Source organism: Nuphar pumila, chromosome 2 (genome assembly GCF_984573655.1).
Source record: "Nuphar pumila chromosome 2, dmNupPumi1.hap1.1, whole genome shotgun sequence".
Lineage (NCBI taxonomy): Eukaryota > Viridiplantae > Streptophyta > Magnoliopsida > Nymphaeales > Nymphaeaceae > Nuphar > Nuphar pumila.
Window position 1 is genome coordinate 133,005,852 of NC_143250.1, and position 21,166 is coordinate 133,027,017.

At 35.2% G+C, this 21,166-nt stretch overlaps 1 protein-coding gene across 1 annotated transcript in view; it reads right to left on the reverse strand.

Moving 5' to 3' along the window:
- The window catches only part of TSK (tetratricopeptide repeat (TPR)-containing protein), an 85,166-nt gene that overhangs the window by 31,243 nt on the left and 32,757 nt on the right, over window positions 1-21,166 (reverse strand). Inside the window, exon 14 of the mRNA XM_089993315.1 lies at window positions 15,773-15,885. Within this exon, the coding sequence (XP_089849441.1) occupies window positions 15,773-15,885 (113 nt within the window). The remainder of the gene's footprint in view (window positions 1-15,772; window positions 15,886-21,166) is intronic.

Here is a 21,166-nt window from a genome sequence, read left to right on the forward strand (position 1 = left end):
TCTGGACAGGACTTGACTAGCAACAGTCATTCTAGTTCAAACTGAACTAGATGACATAAAGACAAAAAATAAAAATAAAGGAAAAAATTACAGAAAAGAAAGAAATGAAAAATGTATTTATATATATATATAATAATATAATATTATTATATATACATATATGTACAGTTTTACATTTTAACACTCCCCCTCAAACTTACGGTACAATGAGCGAAAGTTTGTCTAAGAGAAAGTGAAATCGGGGAGCAGCGAGAGGCTTTGTAAAGAAGTCTGCTAACTGATATTCTGAAGTGACATATGGCAGATCAATTATCCCGTGTAGATATTCCTCTCTGACGTAGTGACAATCTATTTCGATGTGTTTGGTGCGTTCGTGGAATGTTCTGTTACTGGTAATGTAGATCGCACTTTTGTTGTCACAACACATTTGTGAAGCCTTTGTTGCTTCAGCTCCCATGACAGCAAGCAGTCGTCGGAGCCAAACTACTTCCATGGTCGTGGTTGCCATGGCTCTGTATTCAGCTTCGGTGGATGAGAGAGATACCTTCTGTTGCTTTTTACACTTCCACGAGATTAATGATTCCCCTAAAAAGACACAAAAGCCAGTGGTTGAGTGTCTGTTATTGGGATCATCTCCCCAATCAGCATCAGTATATGCAATTAAATCAAGAGAAGAGGAGGAAGATAAGAAAAGTCCTCGTGAAAGAGAGGACTTGATGTATCTGATAATACGCATGACTGCTCCCATATGAACAGAAGTAGGAGCATGTTGAAATTGACTTGCTGTATGAACAGCATGTGCTATATCTGGTCTGGTAATGGATAGATGGGAAAGTGCCCCGACAAGCTGTCTGTAAGGAGTAGGGTCTGCAAGAAGTTCTCCATCATCAATCTTCATTTTAACATTAACAACTTCTGGAGTATCAACTTTCTTATCATCAGTAATACCAGACCTGAAAACAATATCAAAAGCAAATTTAGTCTGAGATAATTAATATCCTCTAGGAGAATAAGCAACTTCAATGCCTAAAAAATATCTCAACAAGCCCAAATCAGTCATTTCAAAATGAGATTTAAGAAGTGTTTTGATTGTTTTAACTCCCTGTTTATCGTTTCCGGTGATGATCATATCATCCACATAGAAAAGAAGCACAATGATCCCTGCATCAGAATTCTTAATAAACAAAGCAGTGTCAGTTAAACAGAATTGAAAACCAATATCAATCATAACACGACTAAACCTATCATACCAAGCTTTTGGTGCTTGTTTAAGTCCATAAAGAGCTTTTTCTAAGCGAAGGACTTTACCCTTAGGAATACTTAGACCAGGAGGGGTTCCATATATACTTCTTCAACTAGCTTTCCATTTAAAAAAGCATTTTTAACATCCATTTGAAAAATAGACCATTTTTTGATAGAAGCTAAGGCAATTAAAGTTCGGACAGTAGTCATACGAGCCACCGGAGCAAAGGTTTCTTCATAATCAATCCCATATTCTTGGGCATAACCTTTGGCTACTAAACGGGCTTTATATCTTTCAAGAGTACCATCACTCTTGGTTTTAATTTTATAAACCCATCGACATCCTATAGTTTTCTTCCCTGGAGGAAGATCTTGAATATTCCATGTAGAAGCCTTTTCAAGTGCATCTAATTCAGCTTTCATGGCTTCTATCCATTTGATATCATTTTTTGCTTGAAAATATGTGGATGGTTCTTCATATGAGTAAATTAATGCAATAACTGCCCTATACGTGGGTGAGAAAGACTCGTATGATACAAACTTTCCTGGAGGCCTCGAGATTCGGGATGATTGTCTAGTTGGAATGTTAGAATATTTCTCAAGTGCACATGGAGGATTAGACTCTTGTCGCCTGGAATATTGAATACTAGTATCTCTATGAACTTCTTCATTTTCAACATTAAGATCAATAATTCTTTGATCATCATCAAAGTTACAGTCAAGGTCATATTCATCAGATGTTGATGTTAGATCTAGCAAAAAGGAGTACTCAGTGACGTCTTTTAATTTTCTAAAATCAAAGAAGCTCTCCTTTTCAAGAAAGGAAACATTTCTAGACACATATAGTTTATTATTTTTGAAGTCAAAACATCTATAACCTTTCTGGTTTTCAGCATATCCTAAAAAGGCACAGGGAATCGCACGAGGGAAAAGTTTATCATTTTTGTCAGTAAATATGAAACATTTGCACCCAAATATTCTTAGTCTAGAGTAGTCTGGAGAAATGTTCATAAGTTTTTCAATGGGAGTGATATTTTGTAACGAAGAAGATGGCATCCTATTAATGAGATAGGTGGCAGTTAAGGCAGCTTCTGCCCAAAAGTCTTTCAGGACTTGATTTGCTATTAATAAAGTCCTAGTGGTTTCTATAATATGGCGATGTTTTCGTTCTGCCAGTCCATTTTGTTGAGGTGTATAAGGACAAGATCTTTGATGTGTGATGCCATGCAATTTAAGATAATTTTGAAAATCTGTGGATAAAAACTCTCCCCCTGAATCTGTGCGAAAAATAGTAATATCATTTTGAAACTTGTTTTAACCATATTATGAAAAGTTTGAAAGTATGAAAATACTTCAGACTTATGTTTGAGAAAGTACATCCACGTATGTCGGGAGAAATCATCGACAAAAATAACATAGTAAACAAATCCTCTAGAAATTACTGGTGCAGGACCCCAAACATCCGAGTGTATTAATTCAAGTGGTCTTGAAGAGAAAAAGGTTCTGTTCTGAAATGGTAATCTTTTCATTTTGCCGAGAATACAATCTTTACAATCAAATGATTCAGAGTTACAAAATTTCCCTAGATTTGGAAAATGTTGGATTTTGGCTATATATGGGTGACCAAGTCTCTTATGCCACAGTTCCAACTCTATTTTTTGAATATTATAACAAAAAGCTTTATTCGGCATTTCCAAAAAATCCATGTAATAGAGTCCTCCTTCTCTATGGCCTTCCCCAATCAGCTTGCCTGACTGGCGATCCTGTACCCAACAACCATGAGAAGAAAAAGAAATATTACACCCATAATCAGAAATTTGAGATACAGATAAAAGATTTAAATTTAATTTGGGAACATGTCTAATTTCTGGAATAAAAAAAAAATTGTTTTATAAATTTTTTCAAAATTTCCTATTCCTTCTATTTCAAGAAAAGTCCCATCAGCAATAAAGACCTTTGACACACTTGTTTTATTTTTAACACATTTGGATAGACTTTGATTATTTGGGGTCATATGAAAAGATGCACCAGAGTCAAGAAGCCAAGAAATTTTACCTAGATCAGAAAAAGATGAGGCTGCTGCGCCGGTTGAAGCTTCAGATGAGGAAGAGGCACCTTTGATGAGAGGCTGAAGAATCTCCATTAGTTGGGCCAGGGAAACTGGTGCATCCTGATCTTTAGGCTCCGATCCAGCAATTGCAGCTCTTTTTTCTCTCAGCTCCTTAAGTTTGGGACATTGTGGCCTGTAGTGTCCCGGTTCATGACAGTGATGACAAATAACTTTCTTCTTATCATAGTCATCATTTTGTCGGTTAAAGTGAGGAGGCCTATATGATCGAACATGATTCCCTGGTCTAGACACGGCTAAAACGGAATCATCTTCAATTTTTAAAGAACCTTTCCGGAGACGATTTTCTTCCATTGTTAACTCTTCAATAGTTTCAACAATAGAAGGAATTTTTCCCCGGTGAAGTAGTGTCGATTTAGTGGTTTCAAATTCCGGCCTTAATCCAGTGATAAACTGGTAAAAATGTTCAGCATCAAGTTGTTTCTGACGAAGCTCGATGTCTTCGGCACAATGCCACTTTGGTTCTAAAAGGGAAAGTTCTTCCCAAAATTCGGACAACCCATTGTAATATTCACGAATAGTTTTGTCTCCTTGTGTCATCATTCAAACTTTTTCTTGGAGGTTGCACACGTGTGCAATATCTTTAAGGGAATACATATTCTTAAGGTATTCTCATGCCTTATCGGCATGATCAAATTTGGCAAGACTTGAGCATTTTTTAATGTCAACGCTATTGATAAGCCATGACATTATCTTCGCATGAGATATTCTCCATTCTTTCCATTTCTTCTCGTATGAGGCAATAGCCTTGATTTTCTCTTCTTCCGATGGAGGGACCTCTTTATCTCCCTCCTTTTTAGTAAGAGATAGCTTAGGTTCCGAATCGGAACCATCCACAATCCCCCATAAGCCTTTTCCCCATATATGGTGCTTCATGATTGAAGCCCATGTTACATAGTTCGTATCGCTTAGTTTCATAGGCATGATGGTGACTTTATCATTGTCATCCATCGATTACAAGGAGAGAAAGAATGGGGATAGAAGAGAAACAAGAAGGAAAATGAAAAAGAAAAAAAAAACAATACAACAAGATGTGAAATATTCTCCAATGAAGTGATAAAACACTTCTCTTCAAGTGGCGAACACTTTTGCAAACGGGCACGGAAACCGAGGCAGCTTTTCCTCAAGATTTAGTACTTCCGCGGCTTTGATACCATGAAATGAAATGGGGATCTTCGAAACACGAGCTTAGATTAACAAGAGCAAGTGTAAAGAACGACACTAAAGCATAACCCTTAAAAAGGGTATAACTGGAAACAAAATAAAAATAAAAATGTATTCTTTATTGATATAAAAAACCAATTGCTTAAGAAGCATTGGAGTAAAATACAAGAGGGGCTGCACCCCTTTATATACACAGCTGAAAGAGGACTCAATAGAGCTATTGGGCACAGTCCAACAGCTCTATTTAGAGCTGTTGGAATGTGTCAATCCAACAGCTCTATTAAGAGTTGTTGGACTATGTCAGTCCAACAGCTCTATTGCTAGTCAAGTCTGGACAGGATTTGACTAACAACAGTCATTCTAGTTCAAACTGAACTAGATGACATAAAGACAAAAAATAAAAATAAAAGAAAAAATTACAGAAAAGAAAGAAATGAAAAATGTATTTATATATATATATATATAATAATATAATATTATTATATATACATATATGTACAGTTTTACATTTTAACAAATTTCATATTGTACATTACAAAAACCAATGCATTCATCTTCTCTTGTTCAAGTCTATTCCTTCATTTTGTATGTACCTATAATTTCAAATCATTGATAATCAATTATAAGATAATTAAACTTATAAAAATGTATTTCAAAAATAAAATACAAAGTCACAAACCAATGAGAAAGTACTCTAATTCCTCTCAAAGCCCGATGCATTGCACGTCAAACTTAGAATTCGAATTGCAAAATTCATCAACTCAGGATTTTCGTGTCCAAATGAACACCAATCAGCTGCATTCAAATAAAACAATAAAAAATAATAAAATATTAAGAATGTCATAATTAACAAAAACATAAAAAAAATATTGACAAATAACAACATAATTGCAAACTTACCAAAACTTTTTAATTTTCTTGTTGTAACAGATGTCTCTCTACCAAACAATCCCTTTGTCTTTTTAAATGCATCGATTTGTGTTTTAATTTTCAACCAAATATTTGCATCAGAAACCAATTTTTCAACACAATCATAAAAGTCACTCATCACTTCTCCATCTGAGTTGAAGTTGTCAGCATAATGAAAATGTGGATTTAAATAATAGGCAGTTGCATGCAAAGGCTTATGAAGTTGCAAGTCCCATCGTCTATCAATGATATCCCAAATAGGTTTATATTTTCTTTCAACCTTGTCAAGATTTGAAGCAATTTCTTCATTTGCTCTATCCATTGTCTCATACAAAAATCTCATAACAGGTTCATCTGCATCAACTAATCGCAACACTTTCACAAGAGGCAGTGTAGCTTTAATTGCATATGATATAGCAGCCCAAAACTTATGATCATTAAAAACAATAAAAGAAATGTTTTTAGCATCAGATTTCTTATAGTAATTAGATGATCTAAAATTTGAAGATAAGAACATCGACTTTAACTCTTTCTTATAACATCCAATACTATGAAGTGTGAGATACGTTGTGGCAAAACGAGTGACGGTAGGACATAGAAGTTTTTTCTTCTTTGTGAACTTTCTCATTAAATTTAATACACATGCATGACTATAAATGTATCTTGTAATTTTTTTTGCCTTTTCCACTGTATCTTTAAAAATTGATATCTTTCCAATATCTTCTAACATAAGATCCAAGCAATGCGCTGCACATGGTGTCCAAAAACATGTTTTTCCTGTTGTTAGCATATTCTCAACTGCAACATAATTTGGTGCATTATCTGTGATGAATTGCACCACATTATTTTCACCAACTTCTTTAACAACTTCTTCAAACAAGTTAGACAAATTTGCACCAGTTTTTTCCATGTCGCTTATGTTAACAGACTCCAAAAATATTGTTCCAGATGAGTTGTTCACAAGAAAATTAATTAAATTTCTTCCTTTTCCATTTGTCCAACCATCTGCCATAATGATGCAACCAACCTTTGGTCATTCCTTTTTAAACTCTTTTAAAATTTCGTGAGTACAATCAACCTCGTCCTTCAAAATCCACGTTCTGATCTCGTGATAAGAAGTGGTTTGAACCCTCGCCCATAATTTGCAATACCTTCTACTATTGCACCAAAATATGGATTGTTGCAAACATTAAATGATAAAGCATTTGCATAAAAAAATCTATCAATGGCACGACATACATTTTTTCTTTCATCCCTTTTGAAAGCAATGTTTATTGTGGTTTGTCGTTCTTCTTTATTCACAAAGAGGTTCATAGGACCACCTGTGCTTGTTTTTGCATCACTACATCATCCATTGGTTTCTTTATTCACATTATCGTTGGTTGATGATCCAAAATAAACACTTCTCCCGATATCCAACTTGTTTTGTTCTTCCTTTTGTTTCTTTTGCTTCTGATCTTTTAGATGATTCTGAAAAAAAATCTCTTCATATCAGGCGAAACTGTTTCACACATGCTTACACCATGTTTTATGCCAACTAAGTGATGTTTTAACCTATAGATGCCTCTCGTAGTCTGTTTATGACAGTAATTGCAAATTACATGTCCTACGAGTTTGGGATCTTTAGTGGGATTTGAAACTTTAACTCCATGATCCCATCCTACATCTCTTCCCATTGTTCAACTGCAAAAATACAATAAGAATCAATATATATAAATTGAAAACTAATGGAAACACAAACAAATCAGTGAGAACTAGAAAATTGTTAGTTTAAATTTTTTTTATTTAGGAACCAATTTGAATTACTTGCCACTAAAAAGAGAACACATGTGCAAATATCAAATTCCTTCATAGCATGCAACCATGCATGACACACACAATCACATACACACAGATTTTATAAAATCAATGGCTTCCGATGGACAAATTAAAATATAAAAAATAGCATCAAGAAAAGAAGTAAGAAGAAAGAAAGAACCCATGGAAAAACTAAAAAGGGGAGATAGAAAGTATTTATCTCCCATCTAAATTCAATATAAAAATCAACTTAAAAGATCAGAGGGAGTAACAGTCCAACATGAATCAACATATTTAAATAATAAAACAGAGTAACAGAATGCAAACTTGAAACAGAGTAACAATATGCTGATCAAGTTTCCTACAAATAAGCAAACTGATGTCTGTTTATTTGTTCTCTTACCATCATTGGAAGGAAACCTAGATGCCGGGTTAGAATCTTACTTCAAGAAGTCGGTCATTTTAAAAAGCATATTTCTTCCTGCAGCAACTTCTGTTGCTTCTTTTTATGTTCCCATAGTTTTTGATATTTCAATGATTAATGTGCTTTGATAAATTCAATGGCTTAAATAACCATTATTAAAAGTGTGCATTAGGATATTTAATTAATTTCAAAATTTTGTGTTTATTTTTTATCCCTATTCTAAATCCATGTCAATTTGGTTTGTATACTCAGTGATCTTTTCCCACTTGTGATGTCAAGCATAAATTTCAATATTTGTGTACTGCATGACTATACAAAAGTACACAGATTTTAGGCACTGCAATGTTAATTTTGTGTGTGTATGTGTCTGTGATATTTGTTGTATTCTCTTAGTTTTAGAACTCTATGAATGAGTTTATCTTCAAGATGGTTTTCATCTCTAATGCTCTCTCATGTTTGTTTGTTTTGTTTTAGGGAAAACACAGACAATTGAATGGGCTATGCGCCTACGAGTTGCTCTTTATATGGCCGAGGCTTTGGACTATTGTAGTAGTGAAGGTCATCCATTGTATCATGATCTCAATGCATACAGATTACAGAGTTCTCTTTGATCAGGTAATAACGTATGTTTGTCTCAAGTGCAGCAAGAATCTTGTATTAGAAAAGTTTGTTGGTCCCATTTAGTCTGAGTTGTTTAATTGAGAGAACGTGCCCTTCTCTCAACTGGAAGAGGCTGGAAATTTTGGACTTTGTTTATAGCTTGCAGAGTCCCTGTACAGCATCATTGATTTGTTCGCAATTTTTTTCTCTAGGAGAATTGAATTTTAAAATCTCCCTAAGAATTTCTTGAGACCAGTGGAGCATGCACAGGTGCATAGACAGCTTCACGACTTGCTCACAATATTTTCCAGGAGAAATGAGTTTTATCCCTAAATACTCTCCTGTCAAGAATTTCCTGAGAACATTAGTGGGGCATGCACACATGCACGCACACATGGTTGTGGCTGTGTTTCAGCTTATATTCTTATTTGTAGTTGCAGAATGGTGATCCAAGACTTTATTGCTTTGGTCTTATGAAAAACAGCAGAGATGGAAAGAGTTATAGCACGAACCTTGCTTATGCACCGCCAGAATAATTACGAACTGGTAGCTGATTTCTTGGCATGGAGCTGTCTAATTGTTGATTGCTTGCCAACATTTTTCTCAGAATTTATAATTGTTTCCGTAATGCTGGCTAGTGGCTACCATCATTATCTTGGCATATCGTAGATTTTTTTTGTGAGAGACGAGAGAGAGACAACGTACCTATTTTCTGGGCTCAACCATGAGAGAGAGCCTGTGTGTGAACGACGAGAGAGAGAAGTTGTGTGATACACAGTCACATACATGAGAGACGAGAGAGAGTACAGGCATGTGAGAGACGAGACGAGAGAGAGTGCAGGCATGTGAGAGAGAACGTACCTATTTTCTGGGCTCAACCACGAGAAAGAGCATGTGTGTGAACGACGAGAGAGAGAGAGAAGTTGAGAGAGAGAGAGAGAAACAGAATGCAAAAATAAAACCCTAATTAGGGTCGGGTGCTCTTTGTTTATATCCCAACTTTTAGTCAAATCTGGGCTTTGATCGTAATTTGACCAAAAGCAGTAAAGGCGTATACGCCTCATTTTGAGGCGTGCGCCTCAAGGCGTATGAGGCGCACGCCTTGGAGGCTTTGTGTTTTATTCATGTGCCTCAAGGCATAAAGCCCCTCGCCTTAAGGCGAGGCGTGCTTTTTGCGCCTTGAGGCGCGTTTTTAATAACACTGGTAACGAGAATAATCATCAACAAAGATTACATAATAAACATAACCACCCTTAGATATACATTTGGTGTTGAACCCCATACATCCAAATGTTTTAATTCAAGTGGTTTAGTAGGGAAAAAAATCTCTTGTGAAAGGGAATGACCTTCATTTTACTGAGAATACAATCAATGCAATCAAATTTTCATTTAAAAAAATCTCAAATGAGGTATATTGGACAATTTAAATATGTCAAGATGACCTAGCCTTTGATACCACAAAATAATATCCAAATCATGTACATTATAACAAAAAGTATTTTTTGGATATCAATCGATCCATGTAGTAGAGATCTTCTCTATGGCTTTCCTCAATATGCATCTCGAACTAGAGATCCTACACTAAACATTGGTCTAATAAAAAAGAGATTTTACAACCATGATCAACAATTTGAGAAACGGAAAGAAGATTTAAATTGAGTTTTGGGACAAATCTAATTTTTTGTATAGAAAAATTTGAAGAATTTTTAGGTCACCAAACCCTTTTATATCAAGAGAGGAGTTATCGACGATGAAAACATTAGATCTACTTGAACTATTTTTACATTCGAAAAGTAAATGATCATAGAGGGTCATATGGCGAGAAGCATCAGAGTCCAAGAGCCAAGAAATTTTACATGGAAGAGAAGGAGAGGACATTGTTGCTCCCGTGATAGAAGATGAACCTTTGATAAGCGATTGTAGGGCCTCCACTAATTGGGATAACGACATGATTCCAATAGATTTGGAATCTTCATTTGTTTCATTTTTATCCTCATATGATACATCCAAGCTTGCTGCTCTTCGTTCACCCTATCCTTTAAATTTGGGGAAATAAGGCTTAATGTGCAATGGATCTGACACTTCCAAAGTAAGTAGTTATCATGGGATAACTTGTGGGTCATGAGGTGAGTAAGAAAACTAGGGTTCAACTTGGAATCCATGGATTATATGAAGAATGAGATGCAATAACAGATAGGGAATAGGAATGGGATGATACCAAAATAGAATGCCAAATACCGACTGTACTGACAGTGTATTGAGGAAAAATCAGCAATGTTGTGTGCTGAAAATAATATCAGTGCCTTCGTCACACAGAGGAGTAGTGACGTGCGAACCAGAAAAATATTGAACATAAATATATTGAGAGAAAAAACAGCAATGTTGTGTGCTGAAAATGATATCAGTGCCTTCCGTCACACAGAGGAATAGTGACGTGCGAACCAGAAAATATTGAACAGAAATATTTTTGGGGAGAAAATCAAAGATTCAGCAGACTGGAACAGAATATTAAGACGTGTGTACCAGAAAATTATTGAAAATGAAAAGAACCGAAAGAGAAACTAGAATGACATGAAAGAGGATTAAGGAAAAAGAGAAAGAAAGAAATCTGATTAAGGAAAAGGGACAGAAATAAATCCTACGTCCTTTAGAAGCATGTGCTGGTCCTTATAGGTCTTCTAGATGATTGATTTTCGCGCATGTGCTCTGATACCATGCTAGAAAAATCAACCTGCAAGAGTCAGAGGTGAGGTAAAGAGAGAAGAGGGGAGTCGGCGGCAATAGGGTTTTCCCTTTTTTCTTATTACTTATAAGTATTGTACAGGGTATAACATTACACAAGTAATAAAAACAAATTACAAATATGCCACCGCCCACGCATCCCGAGGTGGATCCTTGGAATGTGGTGCGGGTCGGATCCATGATCCAAAACTAACAATTATATATGTGAATCATTGAAAGAAGATAAATCTGAATGATTCTAATATGATTGACTTGAATAAAATTTAAAGAAAGAGTTTTTGGATGGTGTGCAGATTGCCAGGAACAAAGCGAGAAAAAAATCTAAATTTAGGGTCCTTTAGGCCTATATAATATTCCTTTTCACTAAATGCTGAAAACTCTGACAAGTATGGAAAGCTGCGCTCATGGGCGACCCAAAGAAGGATCTTTGAATAATCAAGCCCATTCAATCGGAAAACTTTTCTTTTCAAATAACATCTATAGGCTGAATGTTTCTCTTAAATTGACCAAATTGCTTGTATAGTTGGTGTAAAGTACTAAAAGAGCCATACATTATGGGGATTGGGGGCACCTATCCTCCTTTCTAGTTGGAGCTTAGTTAAGTGGTGGTGTTTAAAAAAAACTGTTTTTTGGCCAGATAGCTAAGAAGCTTACTCTTCACGACTGGATTGTTGTACTGAAAAAGTTTTCAAATTTATTATGAACACAAATCTTTAAAGGTATGACTTGTATGTTTTAGAAGTTTCTACCACAATTGTGGCATATGATTTTCTTTCTTCCATCATTATTATGTTGCCTCCCAAAGTTGGGTCATGTGGAATGAGGAGGTTTGTAAGTGTCAGTGTTGGCATCGAGTCTTTGTACCGCCAACACATTATCCTTATATTCATTGGACTCGGTCATGGTCTTCAACCTAGTCGTTTTCATAAATACTTCGGCCAAGATTCATCAAGTGAAGGCTCATCACGATGAGTAATGGTGACCCTCACATGTTCAAATTCGGGTCTTAGGCCTTGCATAAATTGAAAAAATTACACTTCTAAGATTTTTTATTTCTAAGACGAGCATCATTGGGTGTGTCCCAACTAGGCTCTAATTTAGCCATTTGGTCTCATAGTATTTTTAAGGATCTATAGTACTCACGTACACTTTTGTCACCTTGTGTGCATTTATGATCTTGTTACGTATTTCCCATTTGTGTGTGGCATCTCTTTGGGTATACGTTTGTTTGATAAAAGTCCAAGCGACGTCCGCTCTTTCAAATTCCAAGATGTTTTCACATGGATCCTCACAGATGCTTCCCATGAAAAGTGAGAGCACTTTAGCATGGCCTACTTCTCAAGCTTTATAGCTATTTTTATAATCCAAGAGAGCTTTATCTCTCTCATTTTCTTTTAGGGTCTCTTATTTCGATGTTTCATCTTCTTCCACTACAACTTTGGTAAGAGTAGGTTGAGGTTCTGGAGTGGAATCATCAACCAAATGCCATAATTCTTTCCCTACTAATATTTTTTCACCGCAGTGCCCCACATGTTGTAGTTGGTCTCATTGAATTTGATGGGAAGAACAATTACAACTTCCTTATCGGCCATGGAGGAAAAGAGAATAGAAGAGAGAGAGAGAGAGAAAAGAAGAGGGAGAAGAGAAAGAGATGAAGATGGTTTGATAGCACACTTTTCAAAGTAACGAGCTAACGCTCCTAAGATCTTCATGGTCCACCATGCTATCTTCAAATACAAAGAGCAATCAAGGAGCACCAAGACTCTAATACCATGTAAAGAAAGAGAAAAAAAATACAAATAGATGTCTCTTATGAGCTTATATATGTAATAGTTATCAAATATGTCATATTTATGATGTTATAAAAATTGATCTATTACATATATCATAAATTTCTGATATTAAACATTTAAAAAAAGTAATAAGTCATTTGATAAGTATTAAGCAATAAAAAAAGATGTTTCATAATGTCTTTTATTAATCAGTTTCAATAATTATAACAAACATAAAAGTTAAATAATGTGTGTTCTTCCTTAATAATACTTTGCTTCCTTGTCTTCACTAATCACAACAAACTAAGATGAAATTTGTATTCCTTTGTATCCATAACTTAAGCAATAAGTGAATAGGACTCTACTAAATCCTTATTTATTTAAAAAGTTATCAATAAAAGTGAAAAAGGATTCAAAGTAAATTACATGAACATTGTCAACAAAAAAAAAAGTGAAAAAATAGTTGTATTTGATGATATAGCATGTATCATATGATACGGTGCAATATGGTCTGATACGGCACAATACACTACATTTTACTATTGAGGGAGGTATATTATATGCTAGCAATATTAAATAGCATTGTTTTTTTCAAGTAAAATCTCATTAAACACTGCCATTTAAATTTTTACCTCTCATAAACTTTGGTCTCATCCACCAAGAATAGGAACCCTTTTCAAAAAAACAGGATTGGAAAGTGGTGAGAATAGAAACGGTTCCTTAAAATCCAATTTGGAAATTAAATACTTTTAATGTGCTGAGAAGAAAAAAAAGGTCTCCCAAAATCTAGCTTGGAATAAAAGCTTTGAATGATTTTCAAAATCTAGCTTGGAAATTAAAAGCTTTGAATGGTTCTGTATAAGGTTTGAATTTTGGACAAGACCTTGAATTTTTTTAAATTTTTATTTGGCTCCACATCTTTTAAATTTTAATTTATTACTTTTTTAGCAGATATTTTCCTGCAAAAACCACGAGATTAAAAAAAAATCTAAATCTTACAAGAAAAATCTAAGCAATAAATTGCCGTTTTAAACTTTTGCCACTATGGTCTCACCTACAGACCAAGTAGGCCTTTTGCGCTGCCTAATGGTGGATTAGTGCTTTTGACTACCTAGTTTAGTAGTAGTCTAGTAGATAATTTTCGAGAATCTTAAAATCTTATTTCAGGTCATCAGATCAATGTTCTCATATATGATTTTTTCAATATTTTCTAGTTTTGCCTAAATTATCCTGACCAAAATTGGAAACTCTTGAATATTGTCCAAATTTTATGGGTTTTTCTAGTTGAAAATTCTTCCTCTACAGCCGTTATTGGAAGAGAAATACAGCAAAACAAGTTTGGTATGACTTGGTTTGGTACATCAGAAGTTTTGACGACTTTTTCACAAAGGACTAAGGCGCAGTAAGCTAGAACTTTGTATTTTGAACCTAGATGGCTGTGAAGTTGACCAAATAGAACCTGTTTTTGGTCATTGTTATCTACTTTTAAAGGTTTAAGGCTGGTTTTGGGAAAAAATTGTGGAGGGAAGAGTTTTCTGCCAAGAAGAGATTGAAGAGATGGATAAGGGAGATTATATCCAACTCATCCTGGTCAAGCTACTTTGCAGTAATTATACCTATTGGATAGAGTTTATGAAGCCACTAATTGAGGGCTGCAAACTAGGAGGCTATTTGGATGGAACCAAGAGTACACCCAAGATTAGGGACAAAATTACAATCATGCTATTAAATAATGGACAATGAATATTGTCAACATTACATCATGACTATTGGGATCAGTTGAGCAAAGTATTGCTATTAGTATTGCAAATTTTGAAGAGGCAAAGGATGCATGGGGTTTTCTGAAACAAGTATATAGGCAAGGAAAGTGGGCAAGGAGGTATAAATTGGTGCAAGAGCTTAGGGCTCTTAGACAAGAAAGCAAAACAATTCAGACATTTGTATAATGAAATGCAACAGATGTGGGATGCCTTATCACTAATGGAGATTACATTAATATAAAATGTGCAAGGATTGCAAGGAGCGTGAAAAAAATGAGACCAATGCAGATGATCAAGTACATGCTATTGAGCTGCTTATGGCTTTGCACAATGAATATCATAGTGTGTCACAAAGCTACACTTCCTATTCTTGTTTTGACTCTAGCAGAGCTAGATCACAAATACTATGATTTAGTGGACATAATTAATCTAACAAGACAACATTACTAATTTACTAGAGATTTAAACCACAACTTCCACAAAGTCATGAATTACCAAGAATATGCATTAATTCCGAAAAGATCATTGTAAAACTAATAAATCTTTACAGCTTTCATAGCAATTCACAAGATGATTCACAAAGGAAAATCATCGTTTACAAAACATAGAACACTAATTTAGAGTAAAGCCACTACATTAATTAGAATTCTCACATTTTAGTTATAAAAAGAATGTTCAAGTACAAAATTCTCACATAACAAATTCGATATTTTATCCTGTCACATGGACGCTTCATTTAGCATGTGTATCCCATGTCGACACAACACAACTCGTACACTTCATAGACATGACATGACACTTCATGGACATTCAAACCAGTTTCTCACAGTCAACATTGTGCCATTTACTATTTTCTTCTATGATCTTATTCATCTTGTATTCATTTGAGTTCTTTTCTTTTAAAATGTCATGAATTATGTTACATTTCAATTTCAACTTAGTTTCATTATTTTATGTTGCTAATTATAGTGATTTAGAATTGTTGTTTTACATGTGTGTGTGCACACACACACATCTATTGTGTGTACGGATGTGTCCCTGTGTCCTCATTTTTTTAAATTATCATATCCTACCAAACATATCCACATCATGTCTTGCTCTCAGATTTGTATCCATGTGACAGAATTTATCAATGTATGTGTTAATGACATTGCAGAAAAACTCAATAAGTTAGCATGTGACATACAGCAATACATTTAAACGGAAAAAAGTGAAGCACTTTTTGACAGGAAACCTGGAATAATGCTGTGGCTCCAAAGCGATTGCAATGCAGATCTAATGTCAAACCACCATAAACAAGGGTAGTAGAAGCAAATATTTGTTGCAGTTTCTTTATTGTCTCATTTCCTAGAGGCAGCACAAGAACAATGTTACAAATGCAGTCATCTATATAAGCAAAAGAACAAGGTGACACACGTGCAAAGAGAGAGAGAGAGAAGGGAGGGATGTAATGTTGAAAACTGATTAAAAAGTTTCACATGTCAGACAACGTACCACTACTTAGGAATGTATGTGCATTTGTGAAATAAACTACATACATGCATGCATACATAGATAGACACATCAACAACAACAACAACAACTACGCCTTCATCCCAAAACAATTGGGGTCAGCGATATGAACCAAAAAAGAAATTCATTTTGGGTCTTCCACATGAATCCTTTTCCTCCAATCATTTCTATCCAACGCCATGTCCTCGGTGAGGTTCAAAGCATTCATATCCTTTCCTATCATCTCCATCCAAGTCTTCCTAGGCCTACCCCGACCTCTTTTAACTAATATATTTTCCCATTTCTCCAACCTTCTAACTGGAGCATCATTAGGCCTTCGCCGAATATGTCCAAACCACCGTAAACGATTCTCTCGCATCTTATTTTCAATGGGTGCAACACCTACCTTCTTACGTATCTCTTCGTTCCGAATCTTATCTTTTATTGTATTTCCACACATCCATCTAAGCATCCGCATCTCAGCTACACTCATTTTTTGAATATGATGTCTCTTGGCAGCCCAACATTCCGTACCATATAGTAAAGCGGGTCTAATAGTCGTCCTATAAAACTTTCCCTTCAACCGCAATGGCATTCTACGATCGCACAGCACTCCAGTAGCACTTTTCCATTTCATCCCCCCAACCTTTATCCTATGATTTACATCTCCATCAATTTCTCCATACTTTTGAATGATGGATCCCAAATATTTGAAATAATCATTCACCGGTATATCTTGCTCACCAAGCTTCACTACACTCCCATCACTACTTCGTTGCTTACTAAACCGACATTCCATATATTCAGTCTTACTCTTACTCAACTTAAAACATCTAGCTTCCAATGTCTGTCTCCATAATTCTAACTTAGCATTAACCCCAGCTCTAGACTCATCAATCAAAACAATATCATCAGCAAACAACATACACCACGGTACATTTTCTTGAATTGATCTCGTAAGCTCATCCATCACTATTGCAAATAGGAAAGGGCTTAAAGCAGATCCTTGATGTAACCCAACCGATATCGGGAAATTGGTTGTCACCCCTCCACAAGTGCGGACATTGGTTACTACTCCTTCATACATATCTTTAATTATACTAATGTACTTGAGAGAAACACCTTTCTTCATCATTGTCCACCAGAGAACGTCCCTAGGTACTCTATCGTATGCCTTCTCTAAATCAATAAAAACCATATGCAAATCTTTGTTCCTCTCTCTATATCTTTCAATAAGTTGTCTAAGAAGATGTATAGCTTCCATAGTTGATCTTCCACGCATAAAACCAAATTGATTCTCCGATATCATGACAACCTTCCTCAACCTAGACTCAATCACCCTCTCCCAAAGTTTCATAGTATGACTCATGAGTTTTATACCACGATAGTTTGTGCAATCTTGTATATCACCCTTATTCTTATATAAAGGCACCAAAGTACTCTTCCTCCACTCATTAGGCATCTTATTTGTTCGCCAAATCAAGTTAAAAAGATTTGTCAACCATTCTAAACCTTTCTCTCCCAAGCATTTCCAAGCCTCGATAGGTATACCATCTGGGCCAACTGCCCTTCTTGATTTCATTTTCTTCAAAGCCTCTGCAATTTCTTTCTTTTGAATCTTGCGCATGAAGTCACGATTTATCTCATGAAAAGGAATGGAGAAGTCTCCAAGATCTTGAGCATGACTATCATTAAATAGCTTATCAAAATAATCTTTCCATCTCTCCTTAATCTCCTCATCTTTGACTAAAACCCTTTGCGTTTCATCTTTGATACATCTAACCATACCCAAATCCTTCGATTTCCTATCTCTCATCTTTGCAAGCCTATAAATATCCTTCTCGCCTTCTTTGGTATCCAACTTGTCATAAACCTCCTTATATACCTTAGCCCTCGCGTTTCGAACAACTTTTTTAGCTTCCTTCTTTGCTATCATATACTTCTCCAAATTCTCATTATCACGACTCTTACTTAGATTTCTATAACACTCTCTTTTAACCTTAATAGCTAATTTGACATCCTCGTTCCACCATGATGTATCCTTACCTAGTGGTGCACCGCCTTTAGACTCACCCAATACCTCCTTAGCTACTTTTCTCATACCACCCTCTATCTTATTCCACATTGATTCTGAATCCTCCTCGAGACACCAATCAACTTCTTTAACTACCTGCTCTACAAACATTCCTTGTTTAGCTCCTTTCAGTGCCCACCACTTAATTCTAGGATCTATCCTATGTCTATCCCTTTTGCGGCATTGTCTAATTCTAAGATCTAAAATTAAGACTCTATGTTGTGTAGCTACACTTTCTCCTGGTATAACCTTACAATCGATGCAACAACCCCTATCTCTCTTTCTAAGTAGGAAAAAATCTATCTGACTCGTATTAACCCCACTTTTAAATGTTACTAGGTGAGACTCCCTCTTCCTAAACCAAGTGTTTGCTAAGATCATATCATAGGACAAACAAAAATCTAAAATCCTTTCTCCACTTTCATTTCTTTCTCCTATACCATAGCCTCCATGGATATTCTCAAATCCATCCCTACTAATGCCTACATGTCCATTAAGGTCACCGCCGATGAAAAGCTTTTCTCCATAAGATGTCTCTTGTACTACTCCATCTAAATCTTCCCAAAATTGATGCTTAATGGAATCATCTAAACCTACTTGAGGTGCATAAACACTAATAATATTAATAATATCCGTACCTAATACTAATTTAATAAGTAAAATTCTATCACCCTTCCTACGGACCTCAACTACATTATCTATAAACTGACGACTCATAACAATCCCTACTCCATTCCTATTCCTATTTATTCCTGTATACCAAATCTTATATCCCCAAGGTTCTATCACTTTAGCTTTCTCACCTACCCATTTGGTCTCTTGAAGACATAAAATATCAATCTTTCTCCTACACATAACATCTACTAACTCTACCAACTTACCAGTTAAAGACCCTATGTTCCAAGTGGCTAACCTAATTTTATGGTCTTGGACTAACTTCTTTACCCCCACCCGTCCAACAAAGTGAGGGAACCCTTGCCTATTTGACACCACACCCGGGCGCCGGTGTGACGCGTCGCTTCTGGGCGACGACCTAGCAACCCTTGCACATTTATCACTGCCTCCGGGCCTAGAGAGTACAGCGCGTCGCTCAGTAGGGAACGCCCCAACGAAATTCTCATATTGGTTCATTTTCATAGGATATGACAAAGTTTTTATGCTGGCTGTCACAGGCCTACCGCAACCCTCCTCCTTTATCCGGGCTTGGGACCGGCAGTGTATAACTACACAGGCGGATTTACATAGATAGACACATATATACATATATATACATAAATATATATATATGATAGAATTTTCTAATCAGGATGAGCATTGATAAAAAATATCCTTGAAAACCAAAAGGTGTGAATCAGAAAACTCATTTGATAAACCAATATGTGCCAAAGGATCAACAGTACTAATGGATGGACCAGCCTAGAAAAGGTGTCAATTAAATCAGACAACCATAAGTATGGCCAAAGCTTGTGATGGACCGATAACAAACAAACAAATTAGATGGAAATCATGATCACAATAAGAAAATCAATACACAGATTTTATTTGAAGATTTTCCATTTTTTAGTGCTAAAATTTTAAATGGTGAACTATGGAGATTTCCTTTATATTTTCTTGTGATTGGACTTACATCAAGAAGAAGTTGCAACCATCTCCTGAAGTGAAAATGTAATGGAAAATGAATATTTCAATTAATCAATAGAATTTTCTTGCTATCTAAGAAATTTAAGCACATAATGGTACGTTTACTTTCAAGAATGTTTAATTATTGAATGCATTTTTTGGTTATGATATAATCAAAAAACAACAAAAAAATTAGAAATACAAATATAGACTTTGTCTAAATGACTTATGCACATGTGCATTCTAAACACACATGGTACTAAAGAAGCTTTTTAAAACTTGTTTCTTTATATTTTTGCAAGAAAAATAATGCAATACTTATTATTTTCTTATCTTTATTATTATTATTTATATTTTTTAAGTTTTAAACTCTGAAGATTTTCTTGAGAAAAAACAACTTTTTGAAAATCTTTCCATAAAAAACCTCGATGAGAAATTATCCAGACAGATACAGGTGACCATGATTATATATATATATATATATATATATATATATATATATATAGAGAGAGAGAGAGAGAGAGAATGGAGAGAAGGAAAGAAAAGCAAAGAAGTTGTTAGTTGCTAACTTAGTTGCTCATTTATCTATTTTAAGGTCTTTATTTAGTCTTCTTTCATTTTTCTGTTTTCTGTATTTTTACTTAATTTTTAAAAATTTTAATATTTTCAAGATATTTTTGAGATTTTTCAACTTTTGAAAATATCTCTGAGAAATTACCTTGAACGATACAGGTGACTATGATATATAATATATATTGAATGTTATACAAACTCAACAACTCGTGGAAGTTGCATAGATGAAGAAGCAAGAAGAGAGGAAGAATACTAGAAGCATCATTACACAGAGAAAAGATATGAGGTTATAAGGGTCGACTCACTTTGGCTTACAAATTTTGTCACTAAAAAACACCTAGTTACATGCCAATTGACTTTTACATGAGTATGGAGTAAACATTTACCAAACTTCCCCTACTACACTAATGAATGACCGAATACACGTTATGGATACAACATTATATACATAGAGTCATTAATATTACCCCCCAACTTGAGCTGATGTGAACGCAATCATCCAAGTTTAGAGAGGAATTTCCAAAAAGCATTTAGGGACAAGCTCTTGGTGAAACAATCTGCAACTTGATGGGCTGAACCCATATATAATAATGAAATCATGTCCTGCATCTGGTCTTAAGTTGTTTTGTGTGCCAATAAGATGATGTTTCCACAAAAGTTGGAGATTACTTTGGGTAAGATACGGCTTCGATAGATCTTGATTTTAAAAGTTCATTGAATAAAAAATCGTGAAGATCGGAGTGGTATTGAATTTTCGACAAACTTTTATTGTTTTCTCGATTCAGGGTTGAGTTGGAGCCAAATTAGAGAAATATGTGCATTTTGAGCCAATTGATGATTCTAGTTAGTTAAGATCGGCTATGTTTGGGC